Below are 25386 nucleotides of genomic sequence, written 5' to 3' on the forward strand. Positions count from 1 at the left end.
TTGTTTTATTTTGCTAATGGCAGCAAAATATTTCAATCTTATTACCCAAAAGAAGAAAATTATTAAAAAAAAAACTTTACTTAATCATAACAAACACTTTGAGGTGTATGTGGTATGCTCAATGTGTATGTGTGCATTGCCTCACATTTTTAAGAACCAAGAGAACAATTGATGCAACAAACCTTCCTAAATGCCCAAGTTACATGCAATATGAACGACTTAAACATAATAAAACAGCAAAGTGTAATACAAAAGGATTTACAGGTATGACCTGTAGACCATTAATGATGAATGAAGACCTTGAGTCAGAGATCCAATCAAATAAAATTTTACTGAGGAAAATGAAAGTCAGTGTAACAAAGCAGAATCAAGAGGAGCTCCATTATTTATCAGTATGACATTAGTCGTAAGGCACAAAGTGACCACATATTCATGTGTCCAGTCTTTTTAATATAGCTCACCTCTCATGAGCCATCTGTAACAAGGAAACGTACACACAAGGCACATATTTCAGTCAATAAACACACTTCCAAAATCTAGTTATGAGATGTGCACCTAACTGCCAGTTTTATTCTATGATGAGGACTAAGAGAAAATGCTTGAACTTAGAAATGATCACACGGATAAAGGCCTGGTGCGATGTGGACTGCGAGAGTCTGCTCGACAAGTTAAAATGTAGATGCTCTGTGCCGTTTCTTAAGGCCAAAAGAACATGGCAAGACTGCATGAGGTTAAACAAACATGCTAGAATTACTTCTAAAAAAAAATCCAGATTGACAAGGCACTATGGAATTATATTCAAACTTAGATCTGTCTTGCTACAATACAAGAAAGTAATGAAGATGACACTGTGGCATTTTTTTTTAAAGAACACATGATGAGAGATCACACAACTCTTAATGAAAAGGTTTGACCACGGGCAGAATTCTCAGAGGAGGTACAAGGCACTCAGTGTAGAAAAACGGAAAGACTTTCTCTCTGAAATTATGTGTGAATGTGTAATAGACGACATCACTCTCAGGATCAGAGAATGACACCTGTCCTTCACTCATGTTCAGTTTCACCCGCACCTGCTTGGGTTTCTCATATCCACTCAGATGGACGCGTGACTCCAGCGGACTCCTCACACTGAGAGTTTCGCTTTCGAATCCAATGGTCCAGATATCACTAGGCAACCCAAAGGTTCCTTTTCTTTGCACTGATTCTGTGGTCACTCCCACCATCCAGAAACTGTTGTCGCTCACGTCAACATCCCAACTGTGTGTCCCTGTGGAATAGCCCACAGAGCCCAGCACACAGGGGTAATGTTGAAATCGTTCCAAGTTTGTAGGAAGTGGAACAATGGTCCAGTATTCACTGACATCCAGAAACATGTTGGGGTTCCACACGTCTGTCAGATCATCAGACAGTTTGAGTTGACAATTAACTGTCTTAGGGTCCAGCACCACAGGACCTAGAAAGACAGAAAGGTAAAAGGCTGTAATTATACAAAAAATAATAATTTGCCTTTTCAAATATCACACATTTAGAAATATGATGCATTAGGGAAGTAACATGGTTTGAGAACAGCATTTCACATTAATAATTTAAAAGTTTAAACAAACAACAACAAAAATATGTATATAGTGTCCATCCTTTATGGTAACTACAGTGAGGGAAATAATTATTTGATCCCCTGCTGATTTTGTTAGTTTGCCTGCTTACAAAGAAATGAAGCGTCTATAATTTTTATGGTAGATTTATTTTAACTGATAGAGACCGAATATACATTAAATAAAAAAATCAGGGAAAATATGTTATATAAAGGTTATAAATTGATTTGCATTTCAGTCAGTGAAATAAGTATTTGATCCCCAAGCAAAACATAACTTTGTACTTGGTGGAGAAACCCTTGTTGGCAAGCACAGAGGTAAAACATTTCTGACAGTTGGTCACCAGGTTTGCACACTTGTCAGGATACATTTAGTCCACTCCTCTGTCAATCTTTAAGGTTTCTTTGCTTTCGCTCAGCAAATTGGAGTTTTAGCCTCCTTCACAGATTTTCTATTGGACTAGGGTCTAAAGACTGGCTAGGACATTTAATGTGCTTCTCCTTAAGCCACTTTTTGGTTGTCTTGGCAATATGTTTCGGGTCTTTGTCATGTTAAAGGCACATCCACGACCCATCTTCAGTGATCTAGTTAAAGAGAGGAGGTTCTCTTCCGAGATTTTACGGTACATGGGCCCGTTCCTCAGCCCTTCAATGCGGTGAAGTCATCCTGTACTTGTAGTAATGTTTCCAACACTGTGCTTCTCTGTAGGGATGGTGTTCTTGTGGTCACAGTCAGCATTTCTATCCCTCCAAAAACAGGAGTCAATTTTGGTCTCACAGCTCTTTCTCCAAAGCCTTTTCTGGGTCATTTTGATGTTCATTGTCAAACTTCAGACGAGCCAGGTGGGCCTTCTTGGGCAGGAGGACCTTATGGGTGCTTCAGGATTTCAATCTATTGTGGCACCTATTTGGTCTTGACCATGGTGGTGGAGAGGTTGAAATGGAAGATACAGATTCTGTTGGCAGGCATCTTTTATATACTTAACAAGCTGATTTAGGAGTACTTTCTTAGTGTGATAGAACTAATCTGTGGTCCATATAGGCACATAACCAATCTGTGGAGCCAGAATTCTTGCTAGTTGGTAGGGGTTCAAATACTTATTTCACTGACTGAAAAGCAAATCAATGTATAACCTTTTTTGGTTGATATTCGGTTTCTATCAGTTGAAATAAACCTACCATAAAAATGATAGACCCTTTATTTCTTTGTAAGCAGGCAAACTTACAAAATCAGCAGGGGATCAAATAATTATTTCCCTCACTGTATGATTGAACAAATGATTAACTATGAAAGTTTGTAAATCTTGTACATCAACAAGTGTCTGCATATTGTAAGGACTCACTGTAGGGAACAGATTCTCTGATTTTGCTCAAAACATTGAACTTGAGGTTGCCTATATACTTGGCATGATCTATAAGCTCTCCAAGAGACACTTCTGGATCCTGGGGTGTGTACTTGAGTCTGAAAAACGTTCAGGAGTGAGAACCAAAGTTTGATTTCAAAACTTCATATGCAGATGGAAAGAAAACATCCTGTTTACCTCTTTAAGGTGTCCTTGAAGTTCTGTTGATAAAGTAGGAACATGAAAAGTAAATACAAAAAAAGACTCAATCAATTCAATGGAATGCATTGCTTAACTTCATGAAAAATGTGGTAGGCAGTAGGAAAAAGGCAGAACAACATAACTGATTGTCATGTTTTTGTTGTTTTATTGTGTTAGCTGTATTGTTTTTGGTTATTATGGCTTAAATCAAAACAAACCAACTGCAGTTTGATTGAAATGAATTGGTATGCACAAAAAACATTTTGGAACCAAACTCTTCATATATACAGGTGCTGGTCATATAATTAGAATATCATCGAAAAGTTGATTTATTTCACTAATTCCATTCAAAAAGTGAAATTTGTATATTATGTTCATTCATTACACACAGACTGATATATTTCAAATGTTTATTTCTTTTAATTTGATGATTATAACTGACAACTAATGAAAATCCCAAATTCAGATTCTCAGAAAATTAGAATATTACTTAAGACCAATACAAAGAAAGGATTTTTAGAAATCTTGGCAACTGAAAAGTATGAAGATGAAAAGTATGAGCATGTACAGCACTCAATACTTAGTTGGGGCTCCTTTTGCCTGAATTACTGCAGCAATGCGGCGTGGCATGGAGTGGATCAGTCTGTGGCACTGCTCAGGTGTTATGAGAGCCCAGGTTGCTCTGATAGTGGCCTTCAGCTCTTCTGCATTGTTGGGTCTGGCATATCGCATCTTCCTCTTCACAATCAGGTTAAGGTCAGGCGAGTTTGCTGGCCAATTAAGAACAGGGATACCATGGTCCTTAAACCAGGTACTGGTAGCTTTGGCACTGTGTGCAGGTGCCAAGTCCTGTTGGAAAATGAAATCTGCATCTCCATAAAGTTGGTCAGCAGCAGGAAGCATCAGAAGCGTCTCGCCTGGGCTAAAGACAAAAAGGACTGGACTGCTGCTGAGTGTGACCTGACCTGCACACAGTGCCAAAGCTACCAGTACCTGGTTTAAGGACCATGGTATCCCTGTTCTTAATTGGCCAGCAAACTCTCCTGACCTTAACCCCATAGAAAATCTATGGGGTATTGTGAAGAGGAAGATGCGATATGCCAGACCCAACAATGCAGAAGAGCTGAAGGCTACTATCAGAGCAACCTGGCCTCTCATAACACCTGAGCAGTGCCACAGACTGATCTACTCCATGCCACGCCGCATTGCTGCAGTAATTCAGGCAAAAGGAGCCCCAACTAAGTATTGAGTGCTGTACATGCTCATACTTTTCATCTTCATACTTTTCAGTTGGCCAAGATTTCTAAAAATCCTTTCTTTTATTGGTCTTAAGTAATATTCTAATTTTCTGAGATACTGAATTTGGGATCTTCATTAGTTGTCAGTTATAATCATCAAATTAAAAGAAATAAACATTTGAAATATATCAGTTTGTGTGTAATGAATGAATATAATATACAAGTTTCACTTTTTGAATGGAATTAGTGAAATAAATCAACTTTTTGATGATATTTTAATTATATGACCAGCACCTGTATATATACTTTTTTTATATTGTATAGTTTGCAATTGTGTGTTAGTGTAGGAAAGAGCAGAAAACATGCTAACCTTAAGTAATCTGATGTCTTCACTATTCAGTGTCTGTTCCAAGTCTTTAATAGCATCAGAGAGAGAAGCAATATCTTCATTCATCTTCTTAACTTGATCTTTTATGATCTCCAATTTCTCTTCTTTTTCTATTTGCAGTCCCTCAATCATGACCTTTTCTTCATCGTCCAAAAGCTGGTGAAGGTTCTTAAAACCCTTCCTGATTCGACTCTCTATTATTCTGGAGTCGTGCTAAAAACACCCCAAAACACATTAGATAATATATATAGCATGCCAAGTAAGTCCAAAGAGTATAGATACCAAGAGGCAAAACTCTGGTGCTTTTTGGAAAACAGCGCGGCCGCCATTTTGGGTGAAATTGCTTTATTAACCGATATGGTTATGGAGCCAAGGCTTTTGTCATCATGTATTATCATCATTCGGGTTGAATTTCAGCTTTAATGTTTTTGTAACAAAGCAGCGGAGTCGCTTTCACCCCAAAATGGCAGAAATCGAAGGGCGCTGGTGTTGCAATGGAACGCACTATTGAGTTTCGCCTCTTGGTATCTATACTCTTTGGTAAGTCTTTGTTTGTTGGCTTAAATGACAGGAGACACATATCAACTATAAAATGGTTAATATAGAAATACAATATGGATGGATTCAGAATATTTTTAGAAAGTACACGAGTTCTACACGTAGATATTTTGAAAATTGCATTGAGTCTTTTTAGTTTTTGCTGTTCATGCATTTATTTTTTCCCCAGTTTAGTCTTTTTAAGGAAAGCAATTGCGTGATTCCCACCACACGAGGTCGCCGTTGTCCACTTTAGTTCAGTTGTTTAGAGTAAATATGATGATTTTCCAAGTACATGTTTAATGCAATTTACTGGGAAAGGACAAAAGAAATTGTAGATTTTAAAAAGCTACAAAAGCTTTCAGGACTTAATCTTGACTAAAGATACTTACATTAGTAAAAGTCGCATAACTCACCTTTATGTAAATAGCCGTTTCACCTCAGTCATATTTGGCTCTTTGTATAATCACCTTTTTCGTCGACAATGCAGTGAGTTCATTCCGAAGAATGATCTAAAAGTGGGATATACACAAAGTTTAGATCTGATCAGAGCAACGGAAGTCATCAATGGATGATTGAAATGGAACATGGCCATCAAGTACAGCAAATTCCCTAAAGCTTTGTTGAAACGTACTATAAAAACGTCGCGGGTTTTATGTTAATGAATGCAGACATGAGTACCTTTTTTTCCTCAGCGACCTCACAAATGGGACGACACGTGTGGTTTCTGTGCTCTTCTGAGTCTCTGCAAACCTCGCAAACGAGCTGTCCATCATCACAACAAAGCACACTCAGTTTCTTTTGATGAACTTCACACTGCTCCTCCAAATACCTCTTGTAATCCAAAAATGTCGTGCAGAGGTTTCTCAAAGCCAGGTTAAGGGGAGGTTCGTTAGCAGATATCTTTCTACAGAGTGGACACTCTCTAGACCCCTTGACCTTCCAGTAGTTTTCGACGCACGCTCCGCAGCCGCTGTGACCACACGGAAGTACAACAGGATCGCTGAATACGCTGCAACAAATCGAACACGAAAAATCCTCCTCAAAAAAATGACGTTTGGACGCCATGTTTGGCAATTAACGCGGTGACTGTTGTTATCATCAAAAAACAGCAGCTCTTCTACGACGACAACGCGGAAACGCAATGGCCAATATTGCCGCTCCAGCGGAGGTCCCACCTTCTAGAAAAAAGAGCCAATCATCATTCACTAAAGACTGACGGTTGCTCTGGGAGATGTGTAGTTGTGGTGGACCGTATGCGCAGTAACGTTCTAGGGCCAAGGTGTTTTAATCAACGCTCAACTGATCCTGTACAGTAGTAGGCATACATTACTAATAATAGTAAAAGACGTGTTTTAAATAATAAAAGTCTACAGATTTCTTTAGGCAAAAGCCATTCGGTCAAATGTTTTATTTATTTGATACCTCAAACAACAGTTACGTAACAAAAGACGAAGGTTTGCAATAATAATAACTCTTAAGAAAATAACGTATAATGAAGAAAACAAATACACTAAAAAAATCCTCTATGAACTGCAATTTCTGATGTTTTTCTTGTTGTAGTTCTTCAATCGTGGCCTTCTCTTGATCATCCAAAATCTCGACTTCCCCCTTTAATCTGGTTCAAAAAATTTGGAAATCCCATGTTTTGCTATCTAGGGTCATGTAATCCATTTTACAATTATGGCCATTTAAAAAAACAACTTTGGATTTGATACTGGTATATCGTGTATATATATATATTTCATTCAATAACAACAACAATAAAATACTGCACAACAAAATTATTTAAGAATATCCCAATCTAAGATCACTTCTAGATTCTATTTCTACCTCTCTAATTTTATCCCTATCTTGCATGCATTTGTGACAAGATCAGTGAGGAATTGTGTGTGTTTATTTGTTTTAGGGAAGGTAAAACAAGCTTTACATTTTTACACATATTTTTTAAATAGATTTTCAGATTATTTCAGTTTATTTCATTTTCTGAAGTGGTACTGTAGATGCCCCCTGTAGTGACCTTTTACGTGAAAGAGTTAAATACTGAAGTGATGAACATTGCATTGGGCTTTCAGGAGGCAAAGCAACATGTAACAGCTATGGGTGCCCATTTGCCCATCGTTTAGCCAAATGTTTACATGTTATGTTAATTCTTGTAAGGTGTGTTGACAATCCGGGAGCAGGGGGGGTTACAAGTTCTCTTCAAGATTTGTTTGCAGTTGTCACCTAAGAACTTTGATTTCATTTACATGAAGAGTATTTGACAGACTTGATGACTACAGCCCTGAAAGAGTAAGCTCTGATGTGTAGATTCGCAGTAGATTAACAACTTCTGCTTAAATCCAAGTTTCCTGTCCTTTGCTGGAAAAAGTTTCCAACACCTACTAAAATGTCACATAGGGCCTAGCCGTGATCCAGATCAAAACCAGGTCTGAATTACCTCATCTAATCTGATTTTAGAATTCTTTTTAACAACCCAAATCCAAAATAAGATTGAGACAGACAAAGAGTAAACAGATCTAAATGCAGATACAGTCAATGATTCAACTTTTATTCTGTGTCAACATTGCAACTTAACCATTTCTTACTAAGTCAATCAACATCCGTTTATATACAATACCAATAGTAGTGGTATAGTTTAAAGTCAACTACTTTTATTTACATGTATTTGAATTATTTGCAGATCTGGAAGGAATCCATAAAGCATTTTAGCTCCTCAAAAAGACCAAAATACATATTAACAGCAACATAATGAAATTAGTAAACCTATGTAGAAATAAATCTTAGCAAAATGTACAAATGAATATTACACAACAAAAAAACTGTACATTGTATACTATAGCTTTATGTTGTCTTTTACAAGTGATTGTCCAGCATGATAGGTAAATAAATAAATAGAGCTATACTATTTTGTTTTGGATTTTAGGTTTAAGGGCTAAACAACAGAAAACAAAATAAAACAATAAATCAGAACGGTTGTAAATAAAAAAGGCCATTTTGGGACACTATTGATTTACAAAACTTCTATATCAACTTGTATCAATGATTCTAAAAACTTCTATAACAACTTTACAAACTGTTACTTTATTTTGCTAAGGGCAGCACAATATTGCCACCTAATAAATTTGATTTATTCATAGTTTTCTTACATCTGGATATCATGAACAGTGAAAAAAAAACCATTTTATCACCATTGTCTTCAAAACAACAAACAGATGTTCCACAGAAAACCTGGTAATATGACTTATGCATTCAGGTCAGACAGTGTACGGACCTGTATGTATCAAACATATATTACAGCTGCTAAACTTTTTTGTGTAATGCTATAAATCTGCATGACTCCAACACACAAAAGCTGGAAGAAGTATGGGGTGAGGTACAGAATTTTTCAGAATATTCGTACGCTTTATGAAAACCATGTCCATCCTAAAATATTCAGCACTCTGTTTCTCGGTCCAACAAATCCTACATATTGCCAAAGTAAAGTTTCAGTAAGACCTGTCAATAGTTGTCACATACACCGGGTCAAAGGCCATACAATTCTGACCCACTGTGACAACTACTCTGGTCCAAAAATGCTACAGAACTGCTTTAATATTGGCAGTGAAGTCATCATCCGATGAGTTTGCACAGAGGTGTAAGGGTGTGTATGGTGTGTAACAGTGTTCAGGCTTTATTAAGGCACACATCTCTTGAAAGACATCATTTGTGATCATTCACACAACACCCCTTGGTCAGCAGTTTGAGTTGATCATTTATCAAAAGGGAAATTACTTTATCAGCAAACTATGTTTATTGCAGTTTTGCAGCTTCTGACAACAATATAAACATAGACTACCTCAGGTAAACCTTAATAGTAAATGATATGCTTTATACAGTATATATATACTGTATATATATATATATAAACATCTGCTTATTACTGTTAGAATAGCTTCTTGTGCAGGCTGTATAGATGAAGACTCCCGAGATCATGTGACCGTGTCTGACTTCACACCATCTGCTATTTCACACATTTCTATTTTGCTTCCTCCTCCTTTGGACCATCTTCAGCAAATACATTCCCATCTCCAGAGCCGGTGGGGGTCGTAGGGATTTGCATTGAGCTGTCTGATATCTGAGACAGGGCGTCTGGTTCCTGCTCTGAGTTCGGTTCATGGGCGGGCGAGTTGGGCGTCGCTGTTGAAGAGATGGAACGCTACGTGTGAAAGAAGTGAAGGACATAAGTGATGACAAAAGTTTTTTGTATTTCTCCCAAATTGTTTTGTTATCTAAACAATGTATGACAATGCGAAAACAGGCAATATTAATATGTACCTGTAAGGAGACACTTGATCTATTGCTTCTTTCTTTCAACTTGGTCCATGTTCCTTTCTTGCCTGATTTCTCAGACATCTCCAATGCTGCCTTCAACAGTTTGGGTGTCTCGGCACGAGGAGGAATAATCGGGACGGGCTCCTTCTCTTCTTCTTTCTTCTCAGCTGGCTTTTTATCTTTTGTCACCATTTTCCTTTACGGCAATGGCAATTAGCAAATTTCATATAAACCAATGAAACATGTCATTGAATATACATGTAATTTAAACATCTTTATCCTTTTTTTGTTTTTTGGTTTTTTGGTTTTTTTTTTAATTTTTTTTTTTTTTTATTTTTTTTTTTTTTTTATTTTAAAAATATGTCACCAATATCAAAGATTTTTCATTTTCCGTTTTCATTTTGCAAATATGTAAATGCTTTAAATACTAGTATTACCTTGCTTTCCTGCGGAGAAGTTTCTGGGACTCCGGATAGTGCACCATGATCTCATTCAAGTCCTTTTTGGTCAAGATGAGGAGGTTAGCAAAACCACGTGCTATGACATTAGCCGTACGTCTGTTCCCTCCTCCCATCGCCATCAAGCTTCATTTGGAAATAACAGAAGAAACAGACATGAAGTAAGTTCAAACAAGCGAGTACGACACAAACCATTTAATGGCGCTCAAACAAATCCAAATGACCTCTCACCTGATCTCTCCGAACACCGCTCCTGCTTTCAGGGTCACAAACACCGTCTTTCCATCCGGACCACCGACTACCTGGACTTCCCCAGCCTTAATGATGTACATCTCACGGCCCACTTCATCCTGTAAGACCATGAGAGGTTGACACATTTTCATTTGGATTTAAACACTAGCTCACTTTTAGGATCATCTCTAATGGGAATTTCTGTTTAACTGCTAATATACATACACTGATGTGTCTTCACAAATTGAAATAAGATATAAAGGTCTGTTATGCAGGCTAAACATGTTCTTTAGGTTTCTTGCCTTTTTGCAGACGTAGTCTCCTGGAAGGTACACCACAGATTTGAGTCTCTTCAGCATGTCAAAGATCATCTGTCTGTCACAACCCTGAGAACGACAAGAACTTTGAAAACAAATATATATAGAGAAAAAACAAAGGAAAACATTTCAAAAGACAACTTAAAGGTCCAGTGTAAGAAATTTAGCAGCATCTATAGCGTTGAGGTTGTGAATTGCAACTAACGGTTCACTCCACACCTCCCTTTCGAAGCACTACGGTGGCTGACACAGCTCATTGAAAGAAAAACATAATGCTTCATTATGTAAGGTCTTTATACAGCTCTGCAGAAATAGTAAGTAAGTAAGTAATAGAATAATTACTTATAAATAGAAATGTATATTGTCAATAGATCCTCCAAAAAAATGACACACTGGACCTTTAGGTATCTATACATACCTGAAAGAGTGGCACTTTACTGATAATGTTATAGCTCACGTCCACAGCAATGTCCAGTCTCATCTTATCAGGTAACTGATCTAGCAACTCTTGTTCATCTGCAAACAACCAAGGATCCATTTAATGATGAAAGATAAGGCATCATATATGAATGAGAAACTTAGTTGTATTCATATAAGAAATACTACTGATATCTTAATATCAGTTTAAGCATCTTACCCAGCATGCCTTGGGACTGCCATGTGTAGCTGTACCAGGTTTTTACTCTGTTCTGCACATTCTTAGGAATGCGGTAGGACGCCATGTATTTCACCGTGTTATCCACGCAAGCACGATAGCTTGTCTGAGCGGCTGTGGCGGCACCCACAACATCTCTCATCTGAAACACAAGTCGATAATATGTGATCAACGATCATAGAAACCATCCTACTGATGTCCGCCCACGATTTACAGTGTCGATGACCTTACCTGACCAATCATAATGGAGAACACAAAGACTCCGATGAAGTAATTGATGAGCTGAAACACAATCTCAAAAAGTGTTGTGGGTTCCGGCAGGCCTCCAATGGTGAGCAAAGTCTTAACGGCAAAGTAGTAACAGCGGATATAACTGAGAATGAAACAAAACAAGATTCTTTACATCTAGCTTCTTTAAAGTCATTTCAGTAATGTTATAACTTATTAGTGGACTGGATTCAAAGCTAATATGACAGAATAGAAGTAGAATAGAGCCCCTTTAAATGAACTATAAGGCATTACAGTAAATGTACAGTAAATCGTCTTGGAACTAAGATAGTGTCACTTTAATTATAATATGAAAGATCGACCATGATTTGATATATGGTGATGTCAGATTTACCTACCTGTTACCGTTTCCATCATAGACCCATTGGGAAACACCCAGACCTTCAAAAGCTGAGGCCCAGTAATAAAGACAAGCATTACAGTGGACAGCATACAGCAGATACGTGGTGGTTCGAATAACTCTATATAAAAAAATAAAAAATCATGAGGAACACTTGAAAACAAGTATTAAACAAATGTTGAGGCCAAACACAAAGACGGCTAACCTGTAAATGTATGCATTGGTCAAGATAGCTTCCAGACGTTTGTTGAACTCAAAGAAAGACATAAACTGCTCGAAGAAATGACACATTAAAGAATTAGAGCAGGTTCGGTCTGGATTGATCCTTCTAAAGCTTGGTTAAATATAAGAATGAGCTTGCCTTCATTAGCCTTGGTAAGCGGAGGAGAGGATTAATTCCTGTTTTGAAGTAGAGAAGCTCCAGTGGAAGGAGACTGATCAGGTCCAGCTGGAACGCATAATATCAGATACCTAGAGTCCAATAAACAATCAAATAAACACAAATACATTTAACCCAAAACATTTTCTTACCTTGAATCGTAAAGCTTTGATGTAATTATCTCTCATTTCCTTCTTGCTGCTCTATAATCGGACAGAACAAAAGGAAGACATTTATTCATCTTGCATAGCAACACGTTTAATAACTTGTATTAACTATATTTTAATCAATTAACCCGCCTACACTTACCACAATGTCCCCATGTTGCACGAACTGCAGTCGGGGTTGAAAGGCCAAGATGTCCAGAATGTAGATGGTATCACATAGGTAGTCGATCAACAGCCATACATGGATATTATCAGGTGTTTGATAAGGGAACGCCCAACGCACGGGAATCATCCACGCGTTCCAGTTAAACGCCAAAGACACGCAAAACAGCCAAAGCACATAGATCAAATCTGCAGAGATGACGGAACAATGCAAGACTTCAGCATTTATCAATCATTTATTACAATGGGTTATGGAAAACAAATGACACTAAATTAATAAAGCAAAAAGGTTCATATTTTCAGCTATGATGTCATCGTTTTCACTATTTCATAAAAACATGATTGCAAAAAATAACAATTAAGGAATATTCTGTAGAAGTTATTTATATTTTTATTATACAACCCAGCAACTTTCTAGGAGCATTAAGTTATGGTTACAAAATAAAATAAAATAAAAAAATCGTTCTTACTACGTTATTTTTTGGTTCCCAAAAAGAAATACCAAATGAGAACCAAAAACTAACATCAGGGGAACATGATGAAAATGAGGAGTGCTTACTAGTGAAGGGGTCGATGCTAGCTGGGAAGCGGTAGCGCAGAAGTCGACCAAGCCTGGACTGAGGTTTGAGCTTACAGCATAGGACCTTCGTTTTTTCCTCTTCTTTCTCAACAGTGGCTTCGGGCACCTCCTGCTCTGTTTTCTGCTCTGCTGGAGGCTCAGGAGGGGGCGCTGGAGCTTGTTTAGCTGGAGCTATTAATAAAAGACATTATTATTTGTTGCATATCCTATGATACTGACATTGACTCTGTGTGTTTACGGAATGTTTAATGTGTGTGTGGTCCTCAATAAAACACTTGTTTGGATGAATGCAAAGACATGTATTTGTTCATATCCTACTTTGATCACTTCCATCCAGTGTTTGTGTAGTGTTTTAGGTACAGTGTGCTCATCAAACTGTGAAATTGGGTTCAGCTCACAGGCAGGTGGTGTCCCATCATCTGAGTTATCTGGATCAATTAGTTTCTCCTTGACACGCTCTGTTCTTTCTTTAAACAGCTTCACCAGCTCCTGCAACCTCTCGTTCACTACAGTACTGGCCTGGCTGGCTGAAGAGGCGGGCCGTTGATTAAGCCTTAAAACAGAAAATAACTTGTGTATTTACATAAATCCATCCACAAAATGATCAGAATTATATTTTTATTTACGTCATACACTCTAAAACTGCTGGGTTATTTTTGACCCAGCATTGGGTCAAAATAGAACGAACCCAACCGTTGGGTTGTAAATTAATTAACCCATGCTGGGTTGTTTCAACCCATCGTTGGGTCAAATATAATCCATTTGCTGGGTTAATATAACCCAATGGCTGGGCTCGTTCCTTTTGACCCAATGCTGAGCTGAAAATAACCCAGCATTTTTTTAGAGTGTACTTTTCCTAAAAACTAATAAAGATCAAGCAACAATTGGCAGGCACCCTATTGAACAATATGTCAAAAAATACTGTATCCCTTTAAGAAAATCATGCGTGTTTTTGGTCAAATCCCAGAAAGACGTGTTTATAACATTTTTGTATCCAACATTACATTTAAAGGTCCGGTTTATGGAATTTAGCGGCATCTAGAGGTGAGGTTGTGAATTGCAACCAACTGCTCTCTCCACCTCTCCCTTTAGAAGCACTATGGCGACTGACACAGGACTAAGATGTCTTTGTTTTCGCTTCTATGTTGAATTAGATAACAGATTTACGAAACCCGCTCTGTAGAGCAGTTTGTCCATTTAGGGCTACTGTAGAAACAACATGGCGAATTCCATGTAAGAGCACCCGCGGTGTATGTAGATAGAAATAGCTCATTCTAAGGTAATAAAAACATGACACTTCATTATATAAGATCTTTATACACCTCTGAAGACCTTGTTATGTACATCATATTGCATTTCTGTCAATAGATCCTCCAAAAATTACACGCTGGACCTTTAAATTTAACATGTTCATGTGAATTTTGCATTTATGAGAAACTTTATTTTGTTACCCATCATCGGCGCTGGAGATGCTGCTCTGGCTTGGCCAGGCCCTGACTGCGGTTTCTATTTCCTCTTCTTCCTCATCATCTTGAGAGTAAAGTCTCTTGCTGTTAGAGATAAACAGAATCATGTTATGATGGAACTCACAAAATAAATGCATTACTACAAAATATGTTACCCCCCTGCATCAACTTTAAATGGCAGATGTGTTTTGAAACATGGTAGTAGGTGGTTGTGAAATCATTGGAACAGGTTATTCGTCAAAATATGATTAAAGATGCACACATATGTATGAAATGAAGTGGAGAATGTGAAGTGGATTAAGATGACAAACAGCATGAGAACTTTTGTGAGTTCTGACATAAGCTTATTCAAACATCTTACATCTTGGTCCAAATTGTTTGTGGTTTTCTGTCTCTGGATTCATCATTGTTTACATCCAGCAAATGAATTGTGTGTGAGTGTGTGAATAAGTGTGTGTGTCCACAGACAACAGAACAGTTGAGAAACAAAACATAAAAGCAATGGTTATTATTGGTAACAATTTATAGCTGGATAAAAATGCAGCAAAACAAAATATATAATAAGGTAGGTTTACCTGGTGCGGTTGGCTTTGCGAGCACCAGGTACAGTTAGGGTTTTCAGGTTGGGATCTTGTGGTTTTATGATTGGTGGTATGGGACGAGATCTCCTTCCACCTTTACCTCTGTCAGAATCAACATCTTCTACATTCACGGCCGGGTGCACGCTCAGTCTGGAGCTCACTGAAGATGAGATAATGTACAATATTCTCAATCATCAACGTACAATGGTGATGAAACCATTTATAAAACCACATATAAGATACCCCTGTATGACTTTCTTTTGTCTGCAGAACACAAAAGAAGATATTTTGAAGAACGTTGGTGACCAAACAACATTAACCCCCATTGACTTTCATTATATGGACACAAAACCAATATCTTCTTTTGTGTTGCCCATAAGAAAGAGTCATATACAGGTTTTGATTGACATGAGGGTGTATAAGTGATGACTGAATTTTTATTTTGGGGTGAATTATCTCTTTAAGGAGACAAGATCACAAGTGCTGTTATTGGAAATATATGTGAGTGGTTTTCTCTCAAGACTCACCGTGAGGTAAACTGAGCCTTTATTGAGTTTGAGGTGAATGGTCGGTATATAAAACAGGCCACTTGGGTCACTACAGGCACCAACATATTGTTCTACAACCTAATGTTTCATTTGACAGCAAAGAAAAAGCATAGACTAATCTAACAGACAAAGGTGACGGCGTGGATCACCTGAGGGTCTAGCAGAGGTGGGATCATCTTCAATGTGTAAGGCAGGGTTGGAGACACCAGACAACTGCCTGGAAGGGGTAATGGGTGGCAGACGGGGGTACGAGGGCACATTGGGGTGGTCTAGGACGGAGCTTGGGGAGGAAGGAGAGGGGGTCCGGGGGGAGTGGAGAGGAGACTGGCGGACGAGATGGTCCAACTCCAGTTCTCTATTCTGCTGCAGTTGCTGCTTGGGCATCCTGCTCTGGCTTAAGTTGGTTAAAACGCGTCCGAATGCTGGAAATCCTTTGTGGAATGCTGGATAGTTTTTGTGGAATGGTGGAGAGGTGTTGCGGTGTGTTGGATACCTGTTGTGGGAGTACAGAAAGCCGTTGTTGAAGGTTGGACAGGTTTTGTGGGATGTTGGATAATTGCTGTGGAATGTTGGACAGCTGTTGTGGGAGGCTGGGAAGCTGCAGGGTGAAGCTGGGAAAGTGCTGGGATGCGTTGGAAGACAGGTTTTGGAATTGCTGGGGGATTTGGGAAATTTGCTGGGAGATTTGTCGGGGTAACTGAGACACTTGAAAGGGAAAGGATGGCAGCTGTTGGGTGATCTGAGACAGAGAAGGGGGCAAGTTGGGCATCCGAGGCACTCGGGGCAGGGTGATGTTGTTCTCTTTTTGGAACCGGCTGAAGCGGTCGAGGGCCTGTGGAGCACAGGGCACGTGCATGAGACAGCTCTTCAGCGCATCACATCTGGATGGGACTGTAGGGAGAGCAGCATATAGTCAATAACTCTAATACATACTGTATTTTTATATATTACACAAATTTTAAAAATGTGGAAAACATACAAAAGTTGCAGAAGTCAGACCACTAATGAAAATGATCTTTTTTTTAAATAAAAATGTGATGATACGTTAAGATACAAAATATAACATGAGTTTCAATGCTGTTAGCTTTAAAGTGAACGTCTAAGTGTTTACATTTTTAGTATTGATTATATATTCGAATAGATTTTTTTAAATAAAATGCATAAAAACACATTTAATTATAAATAAAAATGATGTAATTTTTCTACACCCACCACTACTTTCCACTTCAGGAGCAGTACTCTCCACCTACATAGAAAAAATATTGCATTACTGCAAATAAAAGATATTGACAAATAAAGGTAAAAGCAGCACTACTAAACAGAAAAAAACATCATGTCCTGCACCTAAATACCAGCTCCGGCATCAATGTTTGTGTGCACAGTGTTACCCAAAGTCACTCCAGGGGGAGTTTTTGGCACTTGGTGTGCTGTAAGTCACTTTGGACAGTACGTGTCTGCTAAAAGGCAAATCGTGGAGGAGTAATTCATGAAAAATGACACCGGGACATTGCTAGAGGAGCAACATCAATACAAAACAAGCATAAAAACAGATGATCAGCCTGGGCTCTTTTATAGAATTACCGGTGTATCGGTTCCAGAAACGGAGCGACTGGAAACGGACTGAGGCTGGTGAGTGATCGGGTCAGGATCTTCCTCAGACTCTTCTTCTTCACAAAGCTTTTCAGATATAGAGCTCTTAGATCCAGGTGTGGATTCAGCCTCGGGTTTGATATCCACCTCAGGCTCAGATTCAAGCTCTGGTTCCTCCTGTAAAGGTGAAGAGGACTTGAAGTCTTCCACAGGGGTTTCAGGTTGTTCCTCCGCCTCCTGTTCTTCTGGAAGAAACTCTTTAGGTGAAGGTGCTTGACACCTGTGGATACACAAACACACAATTTAATGCTTCATGACACAAATGACCTTAAAATGCCTCTTGTGGCAGCATGAGGGTAAATATTAGTCAGCTATCAATTAACTTACATAAGCATAGTGTTGGCATGATGGCACATTAACAGACACAGTGTTCACAGGTCTTTGAAATATCATGTGGTTTTTAGTTTTAAACATTACATGCATTAAATAAATAAATAAATAACGTTATCCAGTTGTAGTAGAATGAACTTACTTTGAAATCAAACGCGATGTCTAAATGCATTAGGTGATGCAGTTTCCATCTCCATTCAGTCGTTGCTTATCAATTCACGCGATAGAAAATATCATAAGGTGACGCGATTTATTAAAACGTCATATATGCCGTTTCTAAGACAGATAAAACAGGGCACTGAAGATGCTGCGCCATATTTCACTGCGACGAGGCAGAACACATCAGAGGCGCGATTGGTAACTATAGCAACCCAGAGGCGGCCCACCGCGTCTCCGGGGGATGCGATGCGGTTGCTAAGGAAATGTTGCTGGGGATTTTTAATATTAAACTATTATGCAATTCCACACACCTGTAGCGCATGTGTTGTAATCCTGTTACACAACAATAAATGGGGCCTATACAAGTACGTTCCGTTTGCGTTTGTAAACAGTTAAAAGTGAGCATTTATTTTGCGCACTTTTTTTAAATGCATACTATTTTAAATGCAGCGATTTAAAACGTTTTAGTTTTTTTTTTCTTACTCTGTGATTTCCATCTCACTGTCGTCTTCCTGCAACACTTGTAATCTGTAACAGGGATGCTATCGTAAGGTTTTGGTTACATGTCTAGTTACGTGTCTATTAAATGTCAAGATATTGTAAATGAATTACTCTTGATCAACATCATCTGGTTCTTCCACAATGGTCTGAATGCCAAGCCTGTCCTGTGCCAGCTCTCTGACCGCCATCTCTGCTGTCTTCCTCGCGACTTCTTCTGCCATGCGAGCCATGTCCAGACGCTCCTGCATCAACCTGCGTCAGACAAAAGCACCAGAAATTCTGTATAGAAAACGGTTCGAGTGTCTGTAAAGATTATATGTGGCATTCACGTGCACAACTTTTTCTTTTCTTTTTTTTAAATGTGTGAGTTTTATTTCATCATCTTTTATCATAGTTGACAGCCTCGGTCACCCCTTTCATTGCTTCTTCCATACAGTAAAAGTGAATGGTGACCGAGCTTGTTCGTTACATTCCACTTATTTTATTTTGTGTTCCACAAAAATGGTACTGGGTTAGAATCGCATAAGGGTAAATTAATAAATAAGAAGTATATTTTAAGGGTGAGCTATTTCCTTAAATCATACCGTTCCTCCATGATTAATATGGCAGTATCCTCTGCCTCTCTCTTGATGCTCTCGATCATGGGTGTCCATCGTGCTGTTTGGGTCTCTGCGTCCTCTTGCTCTGTGTGGGCTTGTGGGGGTGTGGTGACACTCAGTGGAAGAGATTGTTCTGGTGATTTAGGTGTTTGTGGTTGGAGCCCAGCTGATGGACATGGAAGTAAGTTCTCTGCTGCTTTTGCTGTTGTTTCCTTCGGTTGAGCTTCATCTTCAGAGTCCATAGACATAGACATCTTTTTTATTTATTTTGTCAGTTTAGTGTGTGCAAAATAAGTAAAAGGTCAAAAACTGAAGCTAATAAACTAATAGTCCCTCTTGAATTCTTAATTCTATTCTCATGTTAAAGGGATAGTTCACGCAAAGATGAAAATTCTCTCATCATTTACTCAATATAATGTCATTGAAACTTGTATGACACAAAAGATATTTTGAAGAACATTGGCAAGCAGACAACATTGGCCCCCATGGACTTCCATTGTATGGACAAAAAAAACAACACGTTGACATTTCTCAAAATATCTTTTGTGTTACACATAAGAAAGTGTCATATACAGGTCTCATGATGGTGAATAAATAATAAGAATTAGTATTTTTGGGTTTAAAAAAATAAAGCAATTGTGTGTATTTACAATACATAGAGACAGATTACACATTAGTGCAATCATGAATTGTATTTTATTTATTAATCCAACATATTAATATAATACAATTATATATGAAGCATTTAAATAGTAATATACCATTATCATTAAATGAAAATAATCTCTATTCATCAAAATATATATAGTGTATATAGCCACAAATGTAAACTACAGTTATGAGTCAAGGCAGTATAACTTTTTAAATGCATATATCAGTCAACTGAGGAAACATGTAGTTAAAATACAACATCTCATGATGATCATAAGACATGTACAGTCATACCATCTGTCTAAATGTCAGGCCATAAAGATCACTGCAGTAATAACAACAAACACCCATCTGATAGCTGCCAGCTGTTCATACATTTTTTTTTAACTCAAACCTCAATATTTCTTAAAAAAAGACAATATTTGTTCATGGTTGCTATTCTTTCATTATTTTACAGTACAAGAAATTCAATTCAATTTCATAGCTGCCTGGTCATTGGCGAGCACTACAAAGCCTCAAGGGCGTCTGTCTTCACTGCCGATTTGTCTGTGACTGTGTAATGCTGTTGTCTGTCTCTCGCTCTTCTTTAGTTTAAGGGGTTCTCAGTGTCCTCTCCCCTGTAACAGAAGGAGAAGATGGACTGAGTTATGAGTTTGTCCTACGCTGCTTGGAAGTTTTTTAGGCCCTGAAGGTCTAATAAAGTTGAAGGTCCTTGTCATTCTAGAATTTGTTGTTTCACAGAGTGGGTCATTTTGTTATCCATGCAATGATCTTTTTTGGTCTGTTTTCATATTGAACTAAATCCACGCGAGGGTTTCCAGGAAATAAACCGAGTTTGTTATGAAGCATGTAAACAGTGTTAAATGAGGAACGTCTTACTCACCGTTTTGCACAATCTCTCTGTCCTCCTAATGGAAAGAAATAGAGTCAAACTGGCATCTTAGCTTAAAAAACGCGAAGAATTAATGTAAAACAATCACTTCTTACTCACCTTGTTTTTTAGTACTGGCTGTGGCATCGAAAGGCCCAAACCTTGAACAATTCGAGTGACCATACTGAGAACAAGTGCGTGAGAAATCACAAGACGTAACGTAAAAATATTAGCCAGCGTGTTGTGTATAATATTACAAAAGTTTGAGAAATTAACGGTATTTTTGATTCGACTCACCTGGCAGCTTTTAAATCAACCTCTGTCACGCTGGCAATCGATTCTGGAGGCGGTGAATAAACTGTTGGCCCAAAAAAACATGTTTACCAAAAATGAAATTAAATCAAACAGTGTAACTTTTTTGGAAAGTTTTGGTACCTTTGTTGGAGCACTGTGATGATCTCGGCGAGGACGCGTTGGAGTTATTTGGGGGTCTGACCACATGTTGAGGCAGAGCGTTCTGAAAGCCACTCTTTATCCAGGTCATCATTCTATTAACACATAAAATTACTCAAAATGATTCTTTCCTAGTAGACTAAATATGGAAATTCATAAAGCAACTTTTTGTAAACTGAGAAAACGAGTAGCGCTTGTCAATACAAAGTAGTCACAATGCTGAATTTGTTGCTTTGCAGGTGCAACAATGTCAATGTGTTACTAGGTGGTTGCTGCAGTTTTTCTGGTGGTTGGTATTATACTGAAAGTTGATCTAATTTTACAGTTTGTGTGTGTAAAAGTTACTCACTTTGGAGGGAACTGGGCAGGTGCTTCCACCTCAGATACTTCATCCTCTGACACCATCTCTACTACTGGTATATGTGGCAAAGGCTCAGAATCTGGTGTAAAAGATACACAGTACATGCATGACCTTTATTACACTAAACTCACCACAGAGCTTTTTTAACTAAGCTTTTAATCTTTCCCATGCTGAGAAATCAGCTTATACATACCTGGGAGATCTTTGACATCATAGACCTAAAATATACAGAAGAGTTAGTATAGAGGTAGCATTGATCATATATTTTCTTTCCAAAACATGAAAAGATGGCTCTTTTTTTGGCTGCTTTTTGACCATTTAAAATAAAAGTAAAATGATTGAAATTTGCATTTAATGTTTTTGTAAAGTAATATATTATATTATACCTTCTTAAATAATGTTTGCACAATTATATTGTTATCCAAATAAAAAATTTGCCTTAATCAAATTGTTGTAATCAAACTGCTTGTAGGATCATAAAATATATTTTAGTCAAATTTTGAATCTGTAGTGCACATACAAAAATAAATGACATCGTTCACAAACCTCTGTGGCTTCTTCACAATCTGGAGTCTCTCCGTGTCTGTATTTCTCATCAGGCTGAGGGACCACCTTTCCAATTCCATGTGAGATCCAACCAATAACTCCAGTCCTACCAGACAGAGAGTGCCGAATGAATAATGTACAGTTTAAAACTCTGCACAATGCACAGAATGATGTTATCGGTCATTGCTTGTTTATTGCTTACCTGTCTGCAGAACCTTCTTCATGCATTGACTGCAATAAATAAATAATAAAGTATGAAATGTTTTCTGTTTAAATCCACAAATCTCAAAGTTTGTAAGTTAGTAATACACTAATATGAAATATACAGTGGTGTTTTTAAAAGATGCTAAAGTAAAGCATTAAATACTACTAAGAAAATGACGTAGAAGAGAAATGAATACTTTAGCATCAGAGTTGGCTCTGGAGAGAAGAGGACTTCCTGCGGGTTGAGGCAGTGCACTTGCGAAACCATTGGAGAGCCAGTTAATCATACCATTATGAACACTGAAACATACAGACAAACATTTCACATTAAATTATATTTAAACATCCACCTGAATTATGGATATTTGTCATACTTTGTGCAATTATTTAAGACTCAGATTACCTGCCCTGTGAAGTTTGAGATGTTTGATCTTCTTCTCTTATTGACTTAGATGATTTTAATTTATCTGTATAACGATGACGAAGATAGGAGCTTATTATCTGTATACTGCATATTGACTGTACAGTACAGTCTACATGAAACCTCAAACATGTTATAACATGTTTCATTGGTAAATGTGCTGTAAATACCTCGCTTTGATGGTTTCCCATTCTTCACAGAAAAGCACGTGGAAAATTACACAAAAACACAAAGGTCAAAATTAATCTGTAATATTTTATGACAACTTTATGATATAGTAAAGAAGAAGAACAGGAATGGTGTAATGGGCTCTGTGAATGACGCAAGCCGGACTTGAACTTGAACAGAATCCCATCACACATTTAATGTCAAAGCCGGTTGCATAAACTACTTAGACTAGTCTTACAAGTTAGTCATCTAATTTTGTTCTTCAAGGTCATAACTTCTTCAAGTCAGTTACATAAAAGGGTATGGTCTAAATGAAATCTGAAAAGTAAGAATGATTGGTCTTGAATAATCGCTAGTGAGACTAGTTGTTAAGACGGAGTCTTAACTTAGCGGCTACGTTTATGCAAATGGCCCCTGATTTAGCTCTTAGACTAATAGAACTGTCATTGTTTACATCATATTTTAAATATAAACAGATATATTTTACATGTTTGTGTTGACGGGATTCTAAGAGATTTACCACACTGGCCAAGTCCTCTTCCAGACCGTCCTGTCCATCAGGAGGATGTGGCACTACCTTCACCACCCAGTTAAACATCCTGAGAGATGAAATAAACCAGTAAACACAACAGATCAAAAAAGTGTTTCACCCCAGGGTTGCTCTTTACAAGAGAAAAAAATAGACAAACAGATCTGCTTCTGGGAAAAGGATATAATCCTTGGAAAAGCCCAGTGACGTTTCAATTCATCCAAACATTTTAGAATACATGGCCAACAGGGCTTGTTTCCAGAACAGTTTCAGAAATAGTATGATGTCAGGTTTTTGCCACATCCTTTACACAATCTTGCTGGAGAACAATGAGACCAGCGAGACTAGTAGTTCCCAAGACAAGTTGTGCTAAAATTCTCAGAGATTCAGTCCCAATACACAAAAGCAGTAATGTTGTGACGGACGGTTCGCATGCCGGTCGGACATTAAAACGATTAGCAGCGGTCAGCTGGACACTTCAAGGGCTGATCAACAAGTAAAGCAAAAGTCAGTTAATCACTTCCTTGATCTTTTACTTTATCCATCCGAGTCTCAAAGTCCCTACGGTGTCTTCCTGTTGGTCATTTGTGTGTTTACACAGAATAGTTTGCATTAAGCAAAATCAAAACTCCTTTAGTTTAGTTTTTTAGTTTAAATAAGAAAATCAAATGCAACCTTGTGCATTGAGGCATGTCATCCATGAATAAATTCTTTAATGCCTTCCTTTGTATTATACGCAAATACAATGTTTTTTTATAGCGTGAATTTAACTCACTCTTGTATTTGATGACTTTTGAGTAGCTGAAAATTCAGGCTTGAATTTTCACATTTGAATTAAGCAAATTTAAAGCATTTAGATCACCATCATCAAAATCGACATAATTTGCTAAAAACATACTTTGTAGAAAATCTATCTATTAAAATCAGTTTTCTTACCTGAATTCTCAGCAGTGGTTGGACATTCCGAGAGGATTGATAACGTCCAAAACAGACTTCAGCAATCTGTAAGGATTAGGATTGAGGCAGGACTGGGCTAACTGGATTAAATCTTGAAGGACAGTGCTACCCCTCATCAGATTAAGTGTAAAAGCAATGGGGGCTAATGTGAAGCAAATGGGTTTAATGTTGAACCTGCCAGGTTTCAGTTTGTGTATAATTTACTTTCCAAAATTCTGGATCCTATTAGACTGCATTGCAGTGGAGAAAAAACCAGAATATCATATTTAAGACATTTTAAGTTTTTCATTAAATATTGCATTAATACAGATATTTACTCATGATGTGGATGGTTGTCAGGGCATTGCAATGCAGTTGCTAAGGTGGTTGCCAGGATGTTGCTACACATTCATGTTGGATGGTTTGACCCGAACCTTGCTATAGAAAGCACTACCAATAATATCATATTATTGGATGTGTACCTTATCTCAAGGGTTGTAAATTAGCTTTGATAGAAGTGTGTGATACCCAACATAACCCGAGTTCCAGATGTCATCAGCTCCCATTCCCTAGATTAACCTTGGATATTTTCTCCGAGATAAGATAAAGAAGAAGATATGAAACGAATAAAGAAACATGTCCTCACACCCAACCGGTACGATTAGGGTTGCGTGTAACTGACTAATCAAACATGACAGGAGAAATTAAGGGAAAGCTACTTCAAGCTTCCTGAAATTCTGTCCTATTTATATTATGTACCTCAAAAAGAGGAACACTGTATTCTTCATGCTTTAAAAACCTACCAAGTAACATGGTTTCATTGTGATTCTTTGACTTTTGAGGGCTACTGCTTTACAAGCACAAACTACGAGCATTTTAAGCGAAACCAAAAACTGATCTCAGGTAAGCCCCTAAAGTGTATAGCGTATCGGCACCCTCAGTCCAGTCTCATGATAGTGTCCCAGAATGTGATTGGACGAACTGCAAAAGTGTTCATCTAATCCTTTAACAGGATACGGGGGAGAGAGTGAAGGAAGGGGGTTCCTGTGAGTATGTTTTGAGAATTAAAATAAGACATGCATGGGCGTCACTTCATTGTTTGGTTATTATAACCAATTGTGATGGAGTGAATATAGCCCATGAGTAAATTTAAAGGAACTGTTCACCCAAAAAAGAAAATTCTGTCATCATTTACTCACCGAGTTGTTCCAGATCTGTATAAA

The 25386-nt window shown here is 37.9% G+C and overlaps 2 protein-coding genes across 2 annotated transcripts; both read right to left on the minus strand.

The window, feature by feature from the left end:
• Positions 1 to 69: 69 nt before the first annotated feature.
• On the minus strand, positions 70 to 6551 carry LOC130552286 (E3 ubiquitin-protein ligase TRIM35-like). Its single transcript, XM_057330505.1, has 5 exons — positions 5980 to 6551; positions 4744 to 4974; positions 3133 to 3155; positions 2935 to 3053; positions 70 to 1453 (listed from the first exon to the last, which is right to left on the minus strand). Exons 1-5 carry the CDS (start codon positions 6364 to 6366, stop codon positions 897 to 899), a joined length of 1317 nt encoding a protein of 438 aa, XP_057186488.1. The 5' UTR covers positions 6367 to 6551; the 3' UTR covers positions 70 to 896.
• Positions 6552 to 7840: 1289 nt separating this feature from the next.
• LOC130552239 (cyclic nucleotide-gated cation channel beta-1-like) lies at positions 7841 to 24197 on the minus strand. The gene is given in 37 exon segments (XM_057330453.1): positions 7841 to 9496; positions 9616 to 9808; positions 10050 to 10196; positions 10302 to 10420; positions 10604 to 10687; positions 11037 to 11134; positions 11256 to 11415; positions 11505 to 11646; positions 11900 to 12022; positions 12107 to 12171; positions 12263 to 12349; positions 12433 to 12483; positions 12590 to 12798; positions 13169 to 13360; positions 13588 to 13742; positions 14641 to 14739; positions 15017 to 15049; positions 15231 to 15396; positions 15934 to 16160; positions 16162 to 16675; positions 16997 to 17030; positions 17366 to 17654; positions 18536 to 18676; positions 19009 to 19252; positions 20558 to 20582; positions 20666 to 20729; positions 20843 to 20903; positions 20981 to 21093; positions 21348 to 21438; positions 21553 to 21577; positions 21906 to 22011; positions 22108 to 22136; positions 22307 to 22409; positions 22513 to 22576; positions 22701 to 22722; positions 23186 to 23297; positions 24164 to 24197. Coding segments are annotated over 36 exon segments (4566 nt in total). The 5' UTR covers position 23297; positions 24164 to 24197; the 3' UTR covers positions 7841 to 9316.
• Positions 24198 to 25386: the final 1189 nt, after the last annotated feature.

The sequence above is a fragment of the Triplophysa rosa genome, linkage group LG3 (genome assembly GCF_024868665.1).
Source record: "Triplophysa rosa linkage group LG3, Trosa_1v2, whole genome shotgun sequence".
In the NCBI taxonomy this organism is placed as follows: Eukaryota; Metazoa; Chordata; class Actinopteri; order Cypriniformes; family Nemacheilidae; genus Triplophysa; species Triplophysa rosa.